Below are 24,735 nucleotides of genomic sequence, written 5' to 3'. Positions count from 1 at the left end.
GATGCAGTTTAAGAGGGAAGACGGTGTCAAGTGCTGGGGATCTAGCCCACTGGTTGAGTGCCTCGCATACATGAGGCCACAGGTCAGTCTCTAGTAACTGAGAACAAGAAAGCCTCAAAGCACTAGAAATCTGGAAGAAAAGCTTGTTGGTTTTAGCAAAGCCATGCATAACTCAAGTATCCCAGAAGAGACTGAGGTGCTGATGCTGACAGAGAGATGGTTAGTTGAACAATATTGGCTCTGACTCCACAGGAACCAATCTTTGTTCCGAGGTCAAGAGGAGCTGAATGCAAAGGTCTGAGGAGAGAAAGAAGCCATTTCTCTCTCCTGTTTTTCTTTTTTCTCTCTATTCCAAGCCTGGAGTGACCCAAGGGACAGCCGTCTCTCACAGTAGAGGGCTCTCATACCATGTGATGTCAGGCAAGTCCTGTTGTGCTGCTGTAAGACCTCTTTTCTGGATGTTTCTCCTGTGGGCAGAGGAATGCCTTTTGTAAATCTCTGAACATAGTCAAAGGGAGAATGATAGAGTCTCCAAGTCATTGTCTGATATTAATTGTCCCATGTTACACTGGGCAATATTGATTTTTATGGGTGCATGAAGTGCCTCAGTGGGTAAGGGCACTTGCTGCCAAGCCCAGTGACCTGGACTGTATTCTTGGGACCCATGTGATACAAGAAAATAATCAGTCCTGCAATCAGACCTCCACAAATGCTCCACTTGCCCACATAAATACAAACATGCTTATATATACATACATCATACATACATGTAAACACAGCATTCAGCTTGTTGAAGCAGGGTTCCAGTGAGCGCCACGCAGAGATCAGTAGTCACAGATGTGGGAGCCCAGTGGAGTGAATAGAGTAAGAATCAGGGAAAGTAGCTGGGCACTGGTGGTGGCGCATGCCTCTAATCCCAGCACTTGGGAGGCAGAGGCGGGGCAATGGATGTGAGTTCGAGGCCAGCCTGGTCTACAGAGTGAGTCCAGGATAGCCAAGGCTACATAGAGAAACCCTGTCTCGAAAATGAAAAAAAAAAAAAATAAAATATATATATATATATATATATATATATATATATATATATAGAGAGAGAGAGAGAGAGAGAGAGAGAGAGAGAGAGAGAGAAAGGAAAACAAAAATCAGGGAAAAGTAGAACACAGAACAAGATGGCTGTTCTCTTTACTTCTCTGTCAGTCTCCATCCTCAGCTCACCCCAGAGAAAGGACATGCACGTAGAGCCCACTGTCCTCCTCTGACGTACTCACCGGAGATGCGATCACTGTACTTCGAAGCCATACAGAGAAGGTTTTGAATAGTCCTGAAAAAAAAATCATGAAAGTAGTACAGTTTGTACCTTTACTCGTCATCTTGGCACAATTTAGAATCACCTACTGTCTACATCAGGTTGGCCTGTGTGCGTGTCTGTGGTAGACCGCCTTGACGGTGTTGACTGTGTACACCAGGTTGGCCTGTGCACGTGTCTGTGGTGTTGGTCGACGTGGGGCGAGCCAGCCTATCGTAGGCAGCCCCATTGACTGACGGTGTAAGCATGGAGGAGAGTTGAGCACCGAGCATTCCTGCATTCCCTCTCTCTGCTCTTGACTGGATAAGACCACGGCTCTGTTGGCTTGACTTCCCCACAGTGATGGGCTGTGACTTGGAATTGTGAGCTACACCTCATAACAGCAGGAAAGAAAAGGACAGGAATTGATACCAGGAAATGACTGTTAATTGTGCTAAACCTGACCACATGGCTCTTAGGCTTTTGTTTGTGGGAAGAGTGTGAACGATTTTGGAGTGTTGGAGAGATGGCTCAGTGGTTACGAGCACTTACTGCTCTTCCAGAGGATCTGAGTTCAATTCCCAGCACCCACATCAGGCATTTCACAAATGTAACTCTAGCTCTAGGGGATCTGATACTCTCTTCTGGCTTCCACACATGTGACACACACATGCACAACAACCTGTATACATGTGGTACACACATCTGTAGACATATGATACACACACGTGTGGCACACACACATGCACACACACATGCCCACATAAAAATTAATTTATTTATGTAAAAAATAATGTATTTTTATCTTATGTTCATTGGTGTTTGCCTACATGTATGTCTGTGGGAGGGTGTCAGATCTTGGAGTTATAGACAGTGTGAGCTGTCATGTGGGTGCTGGGTCCTTTGGAAGAATAGTTGGTGCTCTTAACTGCTGAGACATCTCTCTAGCCCCAAATTTATTTTTTAAAAAAAGATTTCGGAACTTTGGACTATAAAAGGCATTGAATTTTATAACCAGAGCTTAATGGGCTTAGGGTCGCCTCAAACTGATAACTCATCATTCTTAAGTCTCATAGGTGCTTATTACAGGTGTGTGCTAGCATACACAGCTTAGCTTAATATATATGCACATTGTAACTATAATTACATATTTATATGGTGTGTGCACATGCCTCTCTCTATGTCTCTCTCTCTCTCTCTCTCTTTCTCTCTCTGTGTGTGTGTGTGTGTGTGTGTATTTTCAGTGGTTGGGGTGGAATTCAGCTCTTGTGTATGCTAGTCAAGTACTTTATCACTGAATGTGCCCTTGTCCAGATTAACTTTTATAAAATAACATTTGGCAACTAGAAATTTATTTTAAAAATATAATTAGGACTAGTGATATGGCTCAGTGGTTAAAGGCATTTTACACCAATCCGGAACCTGCGTGGACAAAGGAGAGAACGGACTCTTGTGAGTTGTCATATGACATCCACACAGTGTGCCATGACACATGCAGACACGCACATACACACACGCACCCACACACATGCACCTACACACACGCACCCACACACATGCACACTCACAAACACAGCCATGCATCCATGCATACACACAAACACACACAAACATGTACACACACATACTTGCACACACTCACACACATGTTCGTGTACATACACATGAACACAGAGTAAATAAATAAGAAGAATAGATTAATTTTAAGAATTTATGGCTAACCCTAAATAGGGGGATATTGCAATGTTCAATAAAAGTTTAAGAATAAAATGGGACCGGCAGGATGGCTAGCAGGTAAAAGGCTGTACAAGCCTGCTGACCTCAGAATAACAGAAGAAAAAAATTAAAATTAACAAAGGGAAGTAACTGAGTTTCTTTACTATCTGAACGTAAGGAAAGCCTTACTAATTACAACTCAGATTCCAAAATCCACCTGGAAAGATCGATATTTAAGAAACATCTATAAATCTATACCTACATTTGTAACTATACATATGTGTATTTAAATGACCTTTAGTGACTACTCGCCAAGTAATTGAAAACAGAGATATGCAAATCATATCTCAGTAAAGCTGATTAAATGAAAAAGCCGAAGACTGGAGTTGGGAGAATGTTTGTTGCTGTGCATGGAACTCTGGGTTTAATAACCCTACACTGAACGTGGTTGAATGCTGGCGAGGTAGAGGTGGAGGGTCAGAAGTTGAAACTGTTTTTAGCTGCAGCTACGCAGAAAGTTTGAGGTTAGCCTGGGCTACATGAAATCTAGTCTTAGAAAGGAGAGGGAGAGAGGTGGAGAGGGAGGGAGGAAAGGAGAGAGGGTGGGAAGGAGGGAGGGAGAGAGATTGGGGGATATTGCCTCGAGTATTAAAAGATAGTTCATAGAAAATGAAAGGCAAACAAAACCAAAAAAGAAAAAAAAAAAGCAAAGCAAAACAAAACAACAACAACAAAACACCCCAAAGGCCTGAAAAAAAATATTTATCATCCACCTTCATAGAAGAAATGTGAGGTAAAATAAGTCTGAACGTACTGAAACTCTCTTCTCGACCACAGTGTTGAAAGTGTTCCTTCATGAAAGCTTTTTGTCCTGACTTTCCTTTCCAGAATATTTGCCCAGCACCCAGCCAGCCAGGACGGCGCGTGTGTATTCTCGGATCAAGGTGATAGAGAAAACGTTTTCTTCCGGGACAGTTTGGACATCACCAGCCTCTGAAAACTGAGGGTTTCTTAATCTTGTCACTCCTCAGCGGTGACACAAGCCCACCAAGGCCTGGCATCCACTGGAGCTGTCCCTCCTCTTTCTGTGACTCCAGACGCTGGGGAGAGAGACAAAGGAGCAACACGAGGCTCTGAGTGATAGGACTTTCTGAGTCTTCTGCAGCGCTCATAAAAAACATGCAGGCCACGGTTCTCAACAGGGAGAAGCCCACATCCTCCTTTGATACACTCGGGGAAAAGGTGTTTCTGCAAAGCCCCTGAAAAGAAAAGTGGCAAAAATTGTATATGCATATGAATCTTGACTCAGCAATTCTGTGAGAGATCTGGCTGAAGACACCATCCATAAATACAAACTATAATACACACATTGTCCTGTGTTGTGAAATTATTTGCAAGGAGAGTGTCTTGGAAACAAATATCCAGAATAAATGAAGAACATGAAAAAAGCTAAACCAAACCAAAGGAATGAATGAAAGAGTTGAACCATTCTCTGCTGGAGAAGTACAATTAGCCACCTGAAGAACAGCCCAAGCCTTTAGCCATCAGGGAAACGTAAGCCAAGGCTGCTTTGAGAGCCAGTCATGGCGGCTTATGATTATGATCCTAGCACCTACTGAGCAGGGCCAGGAGGAACCTTGAGTTGGAGGCCAGTCTGAGTTTTGTAGTAAATTTCAGACCATCCAAGGCTACATGCTGAGACCATCTCTCAAAAATTAAAACTTAAGGTTGCATGTGGTGCAAGTTATTGTTATTATTATTATTATTATTGTTGTTGTTGTTGTTGTTATTATTATTATCATCATCATCTAGTACCCAAGAGGCAGAGGATCAGGTGTCAAAGGTCGTATCCATGGCTACCATACTGAGTTTGAGGGCTGTATGAGATTCTCATATCCATCTTCCACCCTGGTGCATGTGAACGTCCTGGCTGATGCTCTCTAGAGCATCCACGATGCTGAGAGGAAAGGCAAACGCCAGGTCCTTATTGGGTTCTGAGTCCCCGTGCAGTTTGTCACTGTGACGGCAAAGCATGTGGGACAATGGCAAATTAGAAATCACTGGTGATGACGGATCTGGGAGGATCGCTGTGAACCTCAGGGCCAGGTTGAGTGAGTGTGGGGTGATAAGCCTCAAATTCTACGTGCAGCTCAAAGATCTAGGAGAAATGGCAGAGTAATCTGCTTTTATCCTGTTTGGTTCCCTTCTACTGGCATCCCCAGCTGGTATCGCAGACCACAAAGAATCAAGATGGGGTAGAAAAACCCTGGGACTCTTTTTCTCGAGACATAAAAAACAGACGTTCAAATAAAAAGCCTCAGTGGAAAAACAACCCCAGTAAGCAAATACAATTTAAAAAATTAAAAAAAAAAAGTGATATTGACCAAGGGATGGTGCCGCACACCTTTAATCTCAGCACTTAAGGTGCAGAGGCAGTTGGATCCCTGAGTTGGAGGCCACTCTGGTCTACACAGTGAGTTTCCTGACAGCCAGAGCTACACAGAAAAACTCTGTCTCAAAAAACCTAAAGCCAAACCAACCAACCAACCAACCAAAAAAAAGACATTGAGATTAATTTCATCTCAGCCAGAAAGACTATCATTAAGAAAACAAAAGCCGGAAAGCGCTGGTAGAGATGGGACAGTGTATTGACCTAGTCACTGCAGAGGTCCCTTACAAAAGTTACAAGAAGCTGGGCGCAGTGGGCGCACATCTGCAATACCAGCAGGCAGATCTCTGTGAGTTCGAGGCCAGCCTGGTCTGCAAAGTGAGTCCAGGACAGCCAAGGCTACACAGGGAAACCCTGTCTCAAAAAACTCACCAAAAAAACAAAAAACAAAAAACAAAACCCCAAAAAACAAACAAACAAACAAACAAACAAAAAACCAACAAAACAAAACAAAAACAAAAACAAAGGGAGAACTATTATAGGACCAAATTGTGCTGCTCCTGCATCTTCACCCAGGGAAACCTGAGCCGGGGTGCCGCAGAGATGACTGCATGCCCAAGTTTATTGAAGCACCGTTCACAATCGTTAAACTGGAGAAGTAGCCCAGGTGTCCATCAACAAATGAGTGGAATATCCATGTATGTCATTCACATATATTTATGGAATAGACATGATATGTATTCACATATATTTGGAATATGTATATCTTATTGTTCGATGTATGCTCGTGGAATTCACTCATATGTTTGTTCCTATTCATCATAAGAAGAGACCCCGTGCTGTTTGTGGGAGAACGGATGCAAGCGGGACTCATGCTAAGTGAAGGTTAGACTCTGACAAATAATCATGCCTTTTCTCTTGTGGAGCCTAGATTTAACAAAGAAAGACGGGGAAGCAGGAGAGGGGCCATTGAGGAAGGACAGTGGGTAAGGGAGAAGGACAAGAGAGGCAAAGTAGGTGTGGATGTTCCGAATGCGGTATAGGGCACAGCCTTCTTCACATCGGCACAGTGAAAGCTACACTTTGTGTAGTTAGTATAACTAATAAAGTAGTTTTAATGGGCTGGAGAGAATGCTAAGCTCTTAAAGGCTGGACTCACAGGCAAAAATAAAATAGTTAAAAAAAAAAAAAGAAAGACCTCTACAACTATCTGTTGGCATATTTTAAAAATCTATTTTATTGGGGTTCTTATACCTGTGTCTGTTTTCTCTGAGTTTCCTCACAAGCATCCAGAACTCCCCTCACACCGCTCCATCCTTGGGCTGTGCCCTGGCACCCAAGTATCTCACAAGCCGTTTTGACTTGATTAGTCTGTAATAACTCAGTTTGAAATTGGGGCCAGCATTCCCAGGCAGGTAAGATGCTTAACTAATTATGTTGATTGAGAGCCAATGTGCTAGCTGTGGAGTGTACTCTTTTGTCATTAAAAGACTAAGTTTAGGCCAAAGACATTACAGGATCTCTGAAAGAATTTCTTCCCTTCCCGCCTCTCTCCTTTTCCTCTGATGTATTCTTGCTATGTTGTGCAGTCTGGTCTGGGGCTCCTGGGTTCAGGTGGCTTGTCAGCCTCAGCCTCTGGAGTGCTGGGACTACAGGGTCACAACTTTTATATTACTTGAGGGTTGAGCCACGATCTGGACTGGCTCAATACTTACAGATTCTCACAAAGGTCCTTAGCGAAAACTGGAAGGAGTCAGGAACAGGATGCCATAGGTTGCGACTGTCGTGCTGTCATGTGTACAGACTATGGGAAGGTCATGTGAGGTCACACCCTCAAAGCTCCATGTACAGTCCCGGAAAAGAGCCCTTGCCAGGGAGCCCAGTAAAGCTGGCACCTTAATCCTTTGTCTTTTAGCCTTCAGAGCTGCTAGCTGTAGATGCCTGTCATGTGAGCCACCCCAACCCTAAAGTGTTTTTATAGCTTGAGCAGACAAACACAGAGGAGACACTGTGCTCGGGAGGTCGGCCCTTGGGTCACTTTACATCGCTGTGCTAAGGCAAGGCTGTGGCTATGAGCCCAACTCTGTTTCCAGCGCTTTCTAGTCACTGCCTGAAGGTGCGGTAGTCTCGGGGACCCATAAACGGGCAGGAATGCAAACAAAATTTAAAAAGCCTTTTAAGCATTTGTTTGGGTTATTTATTCATCCATTTATTTATATATTTGAGATAGGGTCTCATCAAGTTCAGGCTGGCCTTGAACTTGCTATGTAGCCAAAGATAGCATTGGATGCCTGAGCCCGTTTGCCTCCATCTCCCCAGTGCTGGGGTGATAGTTGTGCACCACCACATCCAGGTTCTGCAGCGCTGGCCTTCAAGCCAGGATGCCATACATGCTAGGCAAGCACGCTACTAACCGAGTTACACCTCCAGCCCTTTGCGTTTACTTATTGGCTTTTGCAGACATGGTTTGTTAACTTGACGAGATACCGGACCCTCTGTGCTGGATAAGGGCACTGGACACCTTACACTCGTCTTTAAGGGACATATTATTTAGTGCTCACTTTTCAGCTGGTCTTATCTGGCTGGCTTCACAGACAGACATCGGAAGACTTGGGTTTACCTTTCCCCACCCTGGGTGAACGTGTTTCTCTTTCATTCCCAGATTGCTAGTTTTCTAGGCGCAGAAGGGGGTGTGAAAACGGTGACGTGTGCGGTCAGGCAGCTGGACTGGCACTCTGGCTCAGCTTTGGAACTTTGGGGCAGTTCCCTAGCTACCTGACAACTGACCCCTGGTCTGTTTAGGAGCAAATTGAAAGACAGTTTAAGTCTGTGTGGATCCCTGTGCTGGCTTCAGGGAGAACGGCTCCCACAGGCTCATGTGCTGGGATGTTTGGTTCCCGGTAAGCGGGTTGTTTAGGAAAGATCAGGAGGTGTGGGGTTGTTGTAAGTCACTGGGGGTGGCTTGTGAGGTTGCAAAAGCCGGAGCCAGGCCTGGTCTTGCTCTCTTTACCTGCTGCCTTTGAGCCAGGATGTAAGCTCTCAGCTACCGCCCCAGTGCCACATCATGCCTGTCGGCCTGCTGCCTTGCTTTCTGCCGGGACGGTCACGGGATCACCCTCTGAAACTGTAAGGAAGCCCCCAGTTAAGGGCTTTATTTTATAAGCTGCCTCAGTCTTGGTGTCTCTTCAGAGCAATAGAACACTGACCAAGACAATCACTGGGTTTCAGGTGTCGTTATGAGGGTGCTACAGACACACAGCCAATGAGAGAGACGTAAGTACACATAAGAGGAGATTTACCATGACACCTGATCCTTAGAGCAATGGAGGATAGACGTCCTACCTTCTACCCTCTGCAAACCAGGTGCCGCTCCTCTCACTGGCCAGTCCAGGCACGGTCAGCTCCCTGAGAGGCCGAGGTTTGCTTCCCTCAGGAAGGAGCACAGTGCTTGGAGTAAGGTCCTGAGTGCTGGGATTAAAGGCACCATGCTCAGCTCAGTGCAAATTCTTTTTTTAAAAAAATATTTTGTTTAGTTTTAATCTATGCACATTGGTGTGAAAGTGTCAGATCTTGGAGTTACAGACAGTTGTGAGCTGCCATGTGGGTGCTGGGAATTGAACCTGGGTCCTTTGGAAGAGCAGGCAGTGCTCTTAACCACTGAGCCATCTCTCCAGCCCCCAGTGCAAATTCTTAATTAAAATATATAGTTCTAAGTGAAACACCCTGTCTCAAAAAAGCCCCCAGTAAGCCAGGTGGTGGCCACGCATGCCTTGAATCTCAGCGCTCAGAGGCAGGGGATCTGTGAGTTTGAGGCCAGCCTCGTCTACGGAGGGAGTTCCAGGATAGCCGAGGCTATACAAAAAAGCCCTGCCTCAAAAAACCAAAAACCAAAAACTCTGAACCAGACAGACAGTTCCTGACAAGAAAGGACACTCTTGGTTGGTGGCTTACACACACACACACATACATACACATGCATGTACACATACACACACATACATGCACACAGACACACATGCATACACACATACATGCACACACACATATACACATGCATTTACAAGCACATACACTCATGCGCGCACACACACATGCACACACACGCACACACACACACACACACGCACACACACACACACACACGCACACACACACACACACACACCCCTACACCCCTCTCTACCCCACTTACAATGTATGTGGTTCTAAGTGGGTTATAATGGTACACATTTGTAAGTCCCAACATTCAGGAGGCCGAAGCAGAAAGCCCTCAGTAACCCTGAGGCCAGCTTGGGTTATGTGGCAACTATTCCTCTTTCCAACCCTCCCCCCCTCCTTTTTATATATCAGGGCAAGATGTCTCCCTGAGCAGGGAGCTGGCACTTCTGACGAGTCTGGGCTGCTAGTCTACTGGGATCCCCCAGCTCTGCCTCCAGGGTGCTGTGGTGAGAGGCGGCCACCACACCCACCTGACAGTCACACGAACCCTCAGGATTGAGTGACAGGTGCTTTATCCACTGACCCAGCTCCCAACCTCATGTAAAGACATTGAACTCACAGATGCTACTGATTATCCACTTTGCTTTGGCTGAGCGGGGCACAGTTCTCATCTAAATTGTACCAATATTATAAAAATGCAAACAGATAAAAATAGAATAATACAGTATGTGCCTGAATAATCTGTGTTAATTGGGACACTTCTCCATTCAAACCTACTTTTATTTTTTAGGTAATAAATTATTTTTACATTTAAATTTATCACTTCTCCATTCAAATCTGTATTTTTTTCCTTTTTAGGTAAAAATCATTTTAAAACTTAAATTTATTTTATATAATATGTAAATATATTTAAAAATAAATATAACATAGCATTTATTGAATTATATTTATTTAACATATTTTATTAAATATGTACATTTATTTATTTTATACTATAATAATATATTTATGTACTTACTCATATAGTAAAATATATTGTACATAATATATTATTTTACAAGTAATATTTATTAAATATTGAAAATAAGCATCAATTTATTTAATATATAGAATAAAAATATAAAATTATAAAAATATAAAATTAATATAATATATAATATTATTACATCATTTCCCCTTTCCTTTCTTTCCTCCAATCCCTCCCATGTCCCCTCTCCCCATCTCTCTCTCAAATTTCATTTTTTTCAAACATTTAAAAATATTTATTTATTTATCTATTATGTAATAATGTTATAGATGGTGGTGAGGCACTATGTGGTTGCTGGGAATTGAACTCAGGACCTCTAGAAGAGCAGTCAGTGCACTTAACCTCTGAGCCATCTCTCCCTCCCAAATTTCAGGTTAAAAACATTGGTGTGTGTGTTTGTGTATGTGTGTGTGTGTGTGTGCACACATACATGAATATATTAGTACAATCTACTCGGTCCATTTAGCATTATTTATATGTATATGATTTTCAGTTTGACCTCTTGGTATTGTGTAATCTTTTTTTTTTTTCCTGGTTATTCGACACAGGGTTTCTCTGTATTAGCCTTGGCTGTCCTGGACTCACTTTGTAGACCAGGCTGGCCTCGAACTCACAGACATTCACTTGCCTCTGCCTCCTGAGTGCTGGGTGTTGTGCTGTCTTATAGGTTGCTCATCCCTAGGGAAGGCTATTTCTCCCTCTCTCAGCATTCTGTGATTTCCTGTGGTTCTTGGTCTCCTGTGTTAGCATGTCTATTGGTGTGCTTCTTGGTCAGGTCTTTGCTGAAGCATCGCAGCCAAGCCTCCCTGTCAGGCTACCAGGACAAGACCTGATAGGCTGTAACAATATGGTGGGGGAGGAGGTCCCCTTCTGTCACAGACAGACCTAGGGGAGAGGAATGGGGAGGGGGGATGGGAAGATACAAGTGAGGGGATAACAATCTGAATAAAGTATTTAAATAAAAAAGAAAAAATTAGAAGCTACAGTTGAAGGCAGCAGTGTAGGGGCTTACACAGGCTCTGGCCTCACACCGTCAGGGTGTTTTGCCTGCTCTGCTGCCAGCTGGATCATCATCTTCATCAACTGTCTTATCTGGTACAGAGCCTAAGGCAAGTGTCACCTTACAGAGTCCAAGGCTCAAAAGATACATTCAGACCCCCTGCCAAGTATTTACCATGCAGCATTTTATCCACTTTCCTTATCTGAAGCAGAAATTAGATTTTGTAGCGACTTTGTAACTACTTAATCTTTTGGGACACAAAGAGTTAGGCTTCTCCTGAATCTGCACCTATTAGGAAGAGCAAACAAGTAACTTGGGAGCAGCAGTGTTTACAGTGTTGCTTGTTCTCTCGAGTTAGAGGGTCTAGTTAGATACGTCAACCTCAAGGCCGTGGTCGTTAACAAGCTCCCATTTGCCCCCATGAAAATAACTGTGGACAGAAATGTGAGGGTGGGGTTGGGGTGTCCAAGCATATCTGAGAACTTTGCAGATTGCCATAGTTGGGCCAATATTGCTATCTCCTAAGTTGTGGCCAGGATGAAAAAGTCCCCTGACATAAAGCTTGACTGCTCAAGGCTTCAGGAATCCCCTAGGGTCGCTATTCAGGAATAGCTGAGCACGTGACCCGGCTTCTCTTGGGCTGTTTGAGAAGAGGCTTACTTGGAGTTTTGTACAATTGGGTCTTCTCAGGGCTGGAGAAATGGCTCAACAGGTAAGAGCACTGTTGCTTTTTTTCAGAGGATCCAGACTCTATTCCCTGTACCTACGTGGTGTCTCACCACTGCCTGTAACTTAAGTTCTAAGGATCTGGTGCCTTTTAATCTCTGCAGGCACCAGGGACACCTGTGGTGCACATACATTCATGCAGGCGAAACGTGCCCGTGCTCTTACACACACACACACACACACACACACACACACACACACACACACAAATACAACCAGATATTATCATTTTTCTTCAGTGCACTACTTTGTATTCTTTCAGACTGAAAAATTGTGTGTGTGCGCGCAAGCGCGTGCGTATACGTGCACATATCCCATGACATGCATGTGATGGTCAGAGAACAACTTGTGGGACTTGGCTCTCTGCTTCCCTGATTTGGATCCTACAACCTCAGGTTCTCACGCTTGGTGGTAGGTACTTTCCTAAAGCCATCTTGTCAGCTCCTCCCAAGATGAACGGTAAGCCCCTTGCAGAAGGAGACGGCACCTCTCTGTTTCTTTTTGTTTGTTTGCTTGTTGTTTTTGAGACAAAGTTTCTCTGTGCAGCCCTGGCTGTCCTGGACTCGCTTTGTAGACCAGCCTGACCTGGAACTCACAGCCATTTGTCTGCCTTTGCCTCCTGAGTGCTGGGATTAAAGGTGTGTGCCACCACACGCCACACTCTCTGTTTCTGACTGGAACCAGTGAAGTAAATGTGTTCTTATTGTACCAAGAAGACAGTTATCTGATTTCCCTAATCAGATAAAGGAGACAAAATGGTTTTGCCTGAAGTCTTGGCAGGGGTGAGCAAGGGAAGCTAAGAATTATTGTCTGCTAATTGGGAATGTCAGACAGGATTTCATCGGAGGGCCTGTGAGAAACAGTTATCTCAGTCTTGTTGTCACCTTTGTGGGGCTTCAGCCAAGCAGCCTTTTATGGTGGCCTATGGTCAGCAGGGGCAAGAGTTGGAACACTTAGCTGAAGGCGAAGTGAAGACTAAGGACTAACAAGACTTGTAGGAAACAATGTTCCATATCTTACGGCTGGGAGTGGTGGTCACAGCTTGGCTTAATAATTTCTCAGATTCGTTTTGGTTAACTCTAATCTAAGAAACAGAGATGAAAGTGTTCTGGGAGACATGGTTCTGGGAGTCTAGCATCACTAATAGTTACCCGGGACAAGTAAGCCTCTGCCTCATGGCCTACCCTTCCTGGCCAGAATCACATACAATTTCCCTTCTGCTCACTTCCCAGGTTGGTCAGGCTAGGTCAGGGAGGGGGGCCGTTATAGCCAGCATGGCTATGGAGGGTGGCTCCTAGAAACCTGCATTTAACCTTTACTCAGTTTCAAGTGCACATAGTTCAGAGCTGATGGTCTCCCAGGGAAGGGTTTATTTGCTGTTTGCTGAGGGTGTGGCTTCTCAGTACTCTGTACTGTTCTAGTGACGTTTCTATTTGCCATGACAAAATGCCACAGTCGAAGCAGCTTACAGAAGGAAAGGCTTATGATTCCTGGAGCACAGGAGGCCGTCGTCACCATCACGGTAGCAGGCAGGCAGAGATGGCACTGGAGCGACAGCCCGGGCCTCACATCTCCACTCACAAGCTAGAAGCATTGAGAAGTAACCTGAAAGGGCAGGAGTCTTTTGAAACTCCAGAGCCTGCTCGCAGTGGCACATTTCTCCCAGCCAGGCCGGACTTCCTGCTCCTCCTCAGCCATCTGGGGGCCAACTAGTCAAATGCCTGAGGCTTATGGGAGGCATCTCATTCCAGCCACCACACATTCTTTTTGTTTTGTTTTCTAGATAGGTTTTCTCTGTGAGGCCCTGGCTGTCCTGGAACTTGCTTTGTAGACCAGACCGGCCTTGAACTCACAGAGAACTCACCTGCCTCTGCCTTAGGATTAAAGGTGTGTGTTACCACGGCCCAGCAAAATTGTGTTCTTTTCTTTATTTTTATGTGAATGCGTGCTTTGCCTGCAAGTGTGACTTGTCCCTTCACCATATATCTTCAATGCTCGCAGAGGCCAGAAAAACGGTGTCAGGTCCCCAGGGACTGGAGTCACAGGCAATTAAATTGTGATCTACCATATGGGTCCTCTGAAAGAGCAGTCAGTACTCTTAATGGCTCCAATTATTTACTGTCCAACAAGAAATGGAAGATCAAGAATGAGATGGCACTGGGCTTCTCAAGTGCCACCTAGAAGCTGCAGTGTGTGACCCGAAGACGCCTTCGCAATTCTGAGGATGAGCTTCTACTTCTGCTCACGGTAAGGCGTCTGCTCCCAGACTACCTGCCCCACCATCCACAAATAGAAAATCGGATGAAGGAACTGGAGAGATAGATTGCTCAGTGTTTAAGAACACTGGCTGTTCTGAGTTCGACTCCCTGTGATTGTAACTCCAGTTCTGGGGGTGGGGGGAGGGGGTCAATGCCGCCTTCTGACTTCCAATGGCGGCACGTGGTCTGCACACAGGCGAAACATTCATACGCGTAAAAAAAAAATTTTTTTTTAAAAAAAGAGACTTGGATGGAATGTGAGGACAATTGTTTTCAGACGTTGCTAATAGGCTTTGGGAGTAATAAGCGTGACAAACCACATGGCATAGACCCACCCTCTTCTCTTTTCATGGCACAGTCCTGAGGTTTCACATGCCACACTCGTTTTCACTACAGGTCCCTCTCACAGAAGGAATCTCTGCAGGACCTTAAAACACAATCAACAAGAGCCTGGGCGTGGTGGCGCACGCCTTTAGTCCCAGCACTCGGGAGGCAGAGGCAGGCAGGTCGCTGTGAGTTCGAGGCCAGCCTGGCCTACAAAGTGAGTCCAGGCTACACAGAGAAACCCTGTCTCGAAAAACAAAACAAACAAGCAAACAAAACAACAACAACTAACAAAAACACCGCCTAAATCCGAAGAACAAAACCGGTGGTGAGGGCAGCAGCGAGAGGGAAGGACGAGGGAAACCAGTTTCTTGACGGGTCATCCTTTGCCACCTGTGTTCCTACTCCACCTGAGACCTATCCGCAAACTTGTTGCGTTTGTCTTTCCGGCGGCGGCTGGGCTTCCAGACTCTGGAGCTGCTCGTGTAGGACAGGCAAAGCCCTTGAGCGGCGGCCCAGACACAGAGACGCTCACTGGTGGTGAGATCTTAAGTTATCCAGCGAGAACATACACAAAAACGGGCGCGGGCGCACCCGACTGGCCAGCGGTGCGGCTTTGGCCGCCGTGGGCGAGCGCAGGTGCGCCGTTCCGCACCGGGAGACCCGGACTAGCAGCGGTGGGGGAACCCGTGGTCGGCTCCCTCTGGGTCCTAGCGCGCTTCTCTTCCCGCGTCTGTCCGGAGCGCCGCCGCTACCGGTCCAGCGCCTTCCCACGACTCCCCGTCCGGGGGGCGGAGCTTAGAACCGGGGCTCCCGATTGGCTGCATCCCGGGCGCTCCCCTTCCCCGCCCCGTGACGGGGGTGAGAGTTCAGCGGCGGGCCTGTCTGCTGGGTCGACAATGGCGGGGCCGTGGGTCGGGACCGTGGCGCAGTTGGCGGCCAGGCGGCATTGGCGGCGGTCCCCGCAGCGGCTGCAGTGGGCGCTGAAGGTGAGCGGTGGGTGCCCGGGCTCGCCGGGGTCTGGCTGCCCGAGCTAACCAGGCGACCGACACCCGGGGCGCGTCCCGGCTGCCCCCTCCCCCTCCACGGCCCGGGCCCGAGCCGGCTGCGCTCACACTGCATTCCTGGCACGCGCATCCCCGGGAGAACGCTCCTCCCCGGGGGTGCTGCTGGCACCAGCGGGCCCTACCGTTCCTGCGCTCTTCAGGGCTGGCTGGGGCGGCTGGGACCCCAGTGTGTCGGGATGCTTGGCTTCTCTTGCAACTTTCTAGCCGGTGGCGCCTGTGTTCGCGTGCTCTCTTGCCGTGACTTGCAGCGACTTTGGAGGGGCACTGTGGGTTGCTGTTTGTATAAGTGAAGGCTGCTGAGTCAGTCAAGATTGTCGGCAGGGTGCACGTGAAGGTGCAGAGTGACTCTCGAAAGCCTGCCTAAACTGTACGACAACCCTGTGTATACTGCGTGAGAAATGCACCTTCTGATTGGAAACTAAGTAGTCACACACGGTGGCCTCCTTTCTCCTTCCGTATGGGATGTGTTGTCACTTGCCGGCACTGATTTCCCTAACTTTCAAAGCAGAGTTACTAAGTCACTTGAACAAGTTTCTTAAAACGGAGGTCTCCTGAAAACCCTTTGAGAGCTAGTTGAGTGTGCCTGCTAGGCTTCCCTGCCACTCAGTCATCACTATTGGAAAGGCCCAAGGTAGGAGGCCAGGCTAGGGTACATAGAAGAACTCTGTCTCAAATCCTTCCCTACCACCAAGGCATTGTTTGTGTGTGTGTGTGTGGGGGGTGGGGGGAGCTTTAAAAATGGTCTCTACAACGTTTGGTCATTGAAACTTGAGTTGGCATTTCAACTTTTTCTTTTTTTTCCGAAAGAAGTCTCTGTATAATAGGCCTGGCTGTTCTGGGACACTCTGTGTAGACCAGGTTGGCTTCAAACTCACAGAGATCTGCCTGCCTTTGCCTCCTGAGCGCAGTGTTTCCTGCCACGCCCAGCTCACTTTATTCTTTTTAAGAAATGAAGCCACGCCCGCTGAGGCAGCGTGGACTGGAAGGTGGTCTGTGCTGTCGTTGTCAGAATAATAGCTGTCACTGTTCTGTGTTGCTACTCAGCTTTTGTTCTTTTCAATTATTATCACCCTGTAACCATCTAATCTGTGTGCTTGCTCTGGCAAAGACTCTGACGCATCTACTTATGAAATGATTTGTGGCAGAGGAGTATGGGCGATTGCATGCTACTCTGTGTATTTCTTCTTCTTCTGCAGGGTTTGTTTTCTTGAGATATGTCCTCACTTAGCCTAGGTTGGCCTCAGATTTGCTGGGTAGTGGAGGAAGATCCTGGCCTCCTGACTCTACCTTCTCCCGTCCCACCCTCCCCAGAGCTGGGGACCAAACGCAGGGCCTTGCACTTGCTAGGCAAGTACTCCACCACTGAGCTAAATTTCCAATGCCTGCCACCCCCTCCCTGCTCCCCTTTCCAGGGGCTGGCACTATAGGTACGCACCACCACACCAGGTTTGGATATTGAGTACTGGATGTATGCTTTTTAAAAGATAGTTAAAAACAAAAATCTTTATTGAATGCCTCCTCTGTAGGGATGGGTACAGTTCCCAGAGCTTACAAAATCTCCTTTGGGAACGAGGCAATAACTTTAAAAGGTGATTGAGAAGTTTTAGTAATGAGATAAAATAAAGTGGACTGAGTTGACCAAGTCAAGAATATTTTGACCTTACACCCAAAGGAGCTATTCCGAATTAACTCATTCAGTCTTCATATTAAGCAAATAGCACCACTTGCAAAAAAGGACTCAAGGCCTGAAGTGTTGGCAACTTGCTTAAAGCCGTAGAACCAGTAAGTGGCAGATTTGGAGTTTGGAAGCAATCAAACTCTGGCCTGGCGCCATTTAGGCAGAGCTGCACCACGGAGCTACTCCGTCAGCTTCCAAGAAACAGTCAGTTTCTTAATTATCCTGTGCTACTTAAGTTAAACAATATTTACTTTTGGAAATAAAAATGTCAAGAAGGGCCAGTGGGTCAGGGTGATGGCCACACAACCCTGATGACCTGGGCTCACGCTTGGAGCCCACGCGAAGGAGGAAGGAAAGGACTGTGTCTACAAGGCTGTGCTCTGACCTCTCTGCTATCCACAGCCGTAATAAAATAGTTTAAAAAAAAAAATCAATCAGCTGGGGCTAGAGAGATGGCCCAGTCCTTAAAAGCACTTCCAGAGGACCTGGGTTCGATTCCTTGAAGCCACACGGCAGCTCACAACCATTTGGGGCTCTGGCCTCTGAAGGCATCAGACATGCATGTAACACACAAACAGGCAAAACACTCATACGCATACAATTGAAAAAATAATAAAATATTAAAAAGATCGTATAACTTTTGAAGGACGAGGTGATCTTTTTTCCTAGAAAAGGAAAAAAATAGTGTCATAAGAGAACAGAACTTGTAACGGAGCAACCGAAGGCCTGAGAAAAGTCCACGGAGCCGTGCAGCAGAGCCTGCGCTGCTGGGGAGGGATCGGACCACAAGGGCTGTGTGGTAGCATCAATCCATTGTTGTTGCATGGTAGATGGACTCAGGCTAACAGAGGAAATGGGTTTCAGTGCTTGTGCCACATTCTAATTCTGTAATGCAGAACCTTTCTTTGTGTGCATATGTGCATGTGTGTTCACGCATGTGGGGGCCAGAGGCCAGTGTCAAGTGTTTTTCACAATTATTCTCCACTTTTTTTTTTTTTGGACAGGATCTCTTACTGAATCTGGAGTTCTTAGATTCAGTTAGCTTTCCCAGAGTTAGGGATATGATGCACCTGGCTTTTTAGCAGCTCAAACTCTGGCCCTCAAGCAAGCACTTGACTGACTGAGCTATCTTCCTAGTGCGCACGCGTGCTCTCTCTCTCTCTCTCTCTCTCTCTCTCTCTCTCTCTCTCTCTTCCTCTCTCTCTTAAAATTACATTTATTTAGTGTGTATGTTGGTGTGAGTATACACAGTGGACAACTCTCAGGAGTCAGTTTTCTCCTTCCACAATGTTGCTTGGTTATGCAGCAGGCGCCTTTACCCTCTGAGCAATCTCACCTGCCTCGCTCCGGCCCATCCCCCACCCCCTTAAGGTATGCACATTTTTTCATGAGTTTATCTGTACCAAGTGCATGCAGTAAGCCAGTGGATGCTGGACCCCCGGGAACTGGAGCTAGTGAGTTGTAGGTTGCCATGTGGATGCTGGTGACAGAACTGGGCTTCTGTATGAGAGCAGTAAGTGCTCTTAGCTGCTGAGCTAGTTTCTTTAATCTCCCTCCTTTGTCTTTGAGATAAGGGCTCCTATAGGCCAGGCTGGCCTTGAACTCAATAGCCGAGGATGGCCATGAACCTCCGCTATGCTTCTGCAGTGCTGCAACCCAGGGCCTGCACGCTCAGCACATGCCTAACCAACTGCGTCGTATCTCCAATGCATGTGGTCTCTCATCTTACTTGCGTGTGTCACCAGAGGCTACGTCTTGTCAGCATTGCCATCTTAGCGCACATAGCTTGTGCTGAATGTGAGGTGGTAGTGTGCTGTCACAGCTGTCCCATGAAGCATCCCTCCTTTGGCTTTCGCCATGATGGACGAACTGCTCCTTGTTTTCTCACTGTGCTCCCTTTGTGTGAACTCGAACTGTACTCCACCACTCTGATGTTACCTGCTCTCATCTCCCTTTCTAACTCAGTAAACCTTCTGGAGGGGGCAGTAAACCTCGAACCCCTACCCAGACTAGCCGATGGACAGGACATTCTCCACTGTTGAGTGGAGAAGGAGATCTAACTTTCACACAAACTCTGGTGCCCCATATTTGAACATGTCCCTTGGGTGGAGATGCCTGGTGGCACTCAGAGGAAGGATAATAGGTCACCAAGGAGAGACTTGATACCCTATGAGCATATAAGGGGGAGGAGGTCCCCCTCAGACACAGACATAGGGGAGGGGAGTAGGGGGGAAGTGAGAGGAAGGGAGGAATGGGAGGATACAAGGGATGGGCTAACAACTGAGATGTAATATGAATAAATTAATTTAAAAAAAAAGAAAAAAAAAGATGTTTTCTTCAAGGCTGCCAAAAACAAACAAACAAAAAACAAAAAACAAAAAACAAAAAACTTTCTGGAGGGAAGGCAGATACTTCCTAGCACTAGACTCTTGACTAGTCTCGGAAATCTAGAATGTTCTTCAAGCCAGTTAACAGATGTGCTTAGCTTTAGGGTATATGTTAGTGGCAGCAGGACCCTGTTCCTCCTGCTCCCTGCAGTCTGAGGAGTTCCCTGATCTTTTAGGGGTCTTTTCTCAGGTAAGGCTGGAGCCTTGACTGTGCTGCAGGAAAGAATTTTAGACTGAACCAGACTGAAGCAGAGCTAGAGTTTACTACAAACCTTTTTTTTTTCTTCAATACAGGGTTTCTCTGTGTAGCCTTGACTGTCCTGGACTCACTTTGTAGACCAGGCTGGCCTGGAATGCACAGAGATCCACCTGCCTCTGCCTCCCAAGTGCTGGGATTAAGGCGTGCACTACCACGACCCGGCTCACTACAAGACATTTTAACATATAGATGTCATGCAGGAGTTACGAGAAAGAGTGAGACCTACCCAAGTCTTACACAGAACATGTGTTGGCTTTTGGAAGGAAAGTTGCAAATTAGTGTCATTACAGTAGTCGCATCTTCTGCCTTCATGGCTTCTGAAGTTATAGCTCAAAAAGTTGCTAAGGAACCTAACTGAATGTTGGAATGACTCCTGTGTAGTGGACAGGATTATGGCTGATGGAGTACAACCCTAAGTCAGATACAGCTGATGGGGTACACTGTAAGTCAGATACAGCTAGTGGGGTACAACTTAAGTCAGATACAGCTGATGGGGTACAACTGTAAGTCAGATACAGCTGATGAGGTACACTGTAAGTCAGATACAGCTGATGGAGTACACTGTAAGTCAGATACAGTTGATGGGGTTCAACCCTAAGTCAGATACAGCTGATGGGGTACAACCTAAGTCAGATACAGCTGATGAGGTACAACCATAAGTCAGATACAGCTGATGAGGTACAACCATAAGTCAGACACAGCTGATGAGGTACAACCTAAGTCAGATACAGCTGATGAGGTACAACCATAAGTCAGATATAGCTGATGAGGTACAACCATAAGTCAGATACGGCTGATGAGGTACAACCTAAGTCAGATACAGCTGATGGGGTACAACCATAAGTCAGATACAGCTGATGAGGTACAACCCTAAGTCAGATACAGCTGATGAGGTATACCCTAAGTCAGATACAGCTGATGGGGTACAACCATAAGTCAGATACAGCTGATGGGGTACAACCTAAGTCAGATACAGCTGATGGGGTACAACCATAAGTCAGATACAGCTGATGAGGTACAACCCTAAGTCAGATACAGCTGATGAGGTATACCCTAAGTCAGATACAGCTGATGGGGTACAACCATAAGTCAGATACAGCTGATGGGGTACAACCTAAGTCAGATACAGCTGATGGGGTACAACCATAAGTCAGATACAGCTGATGAGGTACAACCATAAGTCAGATACAGCTGATGAGGTACAATCATAAGTCAGACACAGCTGATGAGGTACAACCTAAGTCAGACACAGCTGATGAGGTACAACCTAAGTCAGATACAGCTGATGAGGTACAACCATAAGTCAGACACAGCTGATGAGGTACAACCATAAGTCAGACACAGCTGATGAGGTACACCCTAAGTCAGATACAGCTGATGGGGTACAACCTAAGTCAGAGATATAGCTGATGGGGTACAACCTAAGTCAGATATAGCTGATGAGGTACAACCGTAAGTCAGATACAGCTGATGAGGTACACCCTAAGTCAGATACAGCTGATGGGGTACAACCATAAGTCAGACACAGCTGATGAGGTACAACCATAAGTCAGATACAGCTGATGGGGTACAACCTAAGTCAGATACAGCTGATGGGGTACAACCATAAGTCAGATACAGCTGATGAGGTACAACCATAAGTCAGATACAGCTGATGAGGTATACCCTAAGTCAGATACAGCTGATGGGGTACAACCTAAGTCAGATACAGCTGATGGGGTACAACCTAAGTCAGATATAGCTGATGGGGTACACTGTAAGTCAGATACAGCTGATGGGGTACAACCCTAAGTCAGATACAGCTGATGGGGTACAACCTAAGTCAGATACAGCTGATGGGGTACAACCATAAGTCAGATACAGCTGATGAGGTACAACCATAAAAGTCAGACACAGCTGATGAGGTACAATCATAAGTCAGACACAGCTGATGAGGTACAACCTAAGTCAGACACAGCTGATGAGGTACAACCTAAGTCAGATACAGCTGATGAGGTACAACCATAAGTCAGACACAGCTGATGAGGTACAACCATAAGTCAGACACAGCTGATGAGGTACAACCTAAGTCAGATACAGCTGATGAGGTACAACCATAAGTCAGACACAGCTGATGAGGTACAACCTAAGTCAGATACAGCTGATGAGGTACAACCATAAGTCAGATACAGCTGATGAGGTACAACCATAAGTCAGATACAGCTGATGAGGTACAACCTAAGTCAGATACAGCTGATGTGGTACAACCATAAGTCAGATACAGCTGATGAGGTACAACCTAAGTCAGATACAGCTGATGAGGTACAACCCTAAGCCAGATACAGCTAATGAGGTACAACTGTAGTCAGAAGGGCTGCAGGGTAAGTTAAGATTTTTACTACAAACAATGATTTAGTTTTGTTTGAGATTTACAGAAAATATCTGGGAAAGCAGCCAGGGTGGACCTGAAGGACATACAAGTATAGCCTTAAGTGTGAATTATTCCTTTTTTTCCCCCCCAAATCTTGTATGAACATGGGTATGGTGTTATTTACTGGCACACGAGCAATTTAGCAGTGGGTACAGTGCTGAAGAAAAACTCTCTCCTTGTATCATTCAGGGTTCTGTAAAGAAATAGAATGAATCTATCCATCTGTCTGTCTGTCTATCATCTATCTATCTATCTGTCTGTCTATGTATTATCTATCATCTACTGTCTGTCTGTCAGTCTATCTCTCTATCATCTACCTACCTACCAATGATGGTCCAAGACTCCAATAGTTGTTCAGTCTGTGAGGCTGGGTGTCCCAGCTGGTCATCAGTATGTGCTGGAGTCCAAAGAACTAGGCTTCAATGCCAGTGAAGGGGTGGGACTTGCCAGAGGCAGAGAGAGAGAGAGCAGGTGGGGAGGGGAAGGAAGGGGGAGGGAAGAGAGGGACAGAGAGAGAGGGGGAGAGAGAGAGTGACAGAGAGAGAGAGAGAGAGAGAGAGAGAGAGAGAGAGAGAGAGACAGAGAGAGAGAGAGAGACAGAGACAGAGACACAGACACACACACACACACAAAGAGACAGAGAGACACAGAGAGGCGGAGGGGGAGAACTTGCTTATCGGCTGCCTGCAGAAGGTGTGGCCCAGATGAAAGGTACCCATCCACGTGGGTTTAGTTAACTCAAGTTTGCAACAAAAAACTGCCACCCTAGTCCCCACAGCAACCCTAACTGCCAAATATCTCCTCCCTGCGGGGAGTGAGGCCTCAGGGCTTCCCCTTGGGGTAATGTTGACAGCTGGGTCTGGTGAAGGAACGGTAGCTACTGTGAGTTTATGACTGTAGTGGCCATGCTGTGCTTAGAAGACAGCACTGGTCTCCGTTTTCCTGCTCTTACGCTCTTTCTGCTCCCTCTTACTGATGCTCTCTGAGCCTGTGGAGGGGTCATGGAGGTTTCCCAGTTAGGCCTGAGAAGTTGACAGGCACTTGTTCTTTGACTTGTTCTTTGACTGGTTACGAACCTCTGCATCAACTGCCACCCACTGGAATCAGGCGCTTCTCTGACTAAGGCCAAGGGCCAACCAATCTATGGATATAAACATAAATATTTAGGAGGCAGTTTGACAAAGGGTCCATTTTTAATTAAAATTACTGTTTTATCTTGTATGTGCTGTCATTTTGCCTGCAGGTATTGCTGCTCACCATGCGTGTGCCTTGCAACCTGGTAGTCAGAGGGGGGCACTGGATCCTCTGGAGCAGAGTTACAGATGGTTGTGAGCTGCCGTGAGGGTACTGGGACTTGAGCCCCCGGGATCCTCTCTGTAAGAGCATCCAGTGCTCTTAACCTCTGAGCTCTCCAGTCCGATGTCCATTTAGAAAAACAACAGCAGTAGGTGCGCCCCAGGGCTTTTAGCATTCCCTACTTTGTTAATATTCTCTCTATAAAAGGGAGTATTATGTCTATGTGGGCAACTTTTACATAAAATGTAGTTAATTCTGCTGGAATTATTGATTCTCAGCTGGCAAGAGGTTTCGGCCGATTCCTAAGGTCAGAGATTCATCTTGTTCTCACGGCCCAATATTTGTGCTGCATTCCTATCCTGTCCCATATTGAGCTCACATTTATTCTTTACTTAATTGGTTTGTAAATCAACTTTAAAAGCACATTCTGTTTAAATTCCTGTTTTTATTTTTATTTTTTCTAGCTACATTCAGTGGCTAGAGGTGTTAGTTTTATGGTAATTGCAACAGTTTATTGAGCTTTTATATGCCTTAAATGGTTTTGCTTCCCCTCCCTCTCTGAGAGAAGTCTCTTGAAGGCTCAGCTGACCTCTGCCTCTCCTTGTAGTTGAGTTTGCCCTTGAACTTCTTATCCCCTTGCCTCCATCTTTGTAGTGCTGGGATGACTAGTGCATCCCACCACATCTTGCTTATGCAGTATTGGGTAGCTAACTCAGTGGCCTGAGCACGCTGGGATAGCATTTCATCAGTGCTCTATCCCAGTCCTTTACTTGCCTTTGTCTGTGAGGCAGCTGGGTCAGAAATTCCAGCTTTACATGAGAGGAAAGTAAGCTTGAACAGTTAAGTAATTTAAGGACAGAGTTGACTGGGGGGAAGTCTGAACCTTGGACTGTATGAGTCCAAAGCCTTGCTTTTCCAATAATAACTTGTTTGTCACCTGAATGGCAGTCTCATCATGTGACGTCAGCACAGTT

At 46.2% G+C, this 24,735-nt stretch overlaps 1 protein-coding gene across 3 annotated transcripts in view; it reads left to right on the top strand.

Moving 5' to 3' along the window:
• The first annotated feature begins 15,502 nt into the window (after positions 1–15,502).
• PCCA (propionyl-CoA carboxylase subunit alpha) overlaps positions 15,503–24,735 on the top strand; it is a 305,003-nt gene continuing 295,770 nt past the window's right edge. For all 3 annotated transcript variants that reach the window (XM_084767907.1, XM_084767906.1, XM_084767905.1), the window contains exon 1: positions 15,503–15,653. In XM_084767907.1, the coding sequence (XP_084624033.1) occupies positions 15,564–15,653 (90 nt within the window). In that variant the 5' untranslated portion in view covers positions 15,503–15,563. The remainder of the gene's footprint in view (positions 15,654–24,735) is intronic.

Source organism: Acomys minous, assembly GCF_964271855.1.
Source record: "Acomys minous genome assembly, chromosome: 18".
Lineage (NCBI taxonomy): Eukaryota > Metazoa > Chordata > Mammalia > Rodentia > Muridae > Acomys > Acomys minous.
This window is presented reverse-complemented; position numbering and strand designations above follow the sequence as displayed.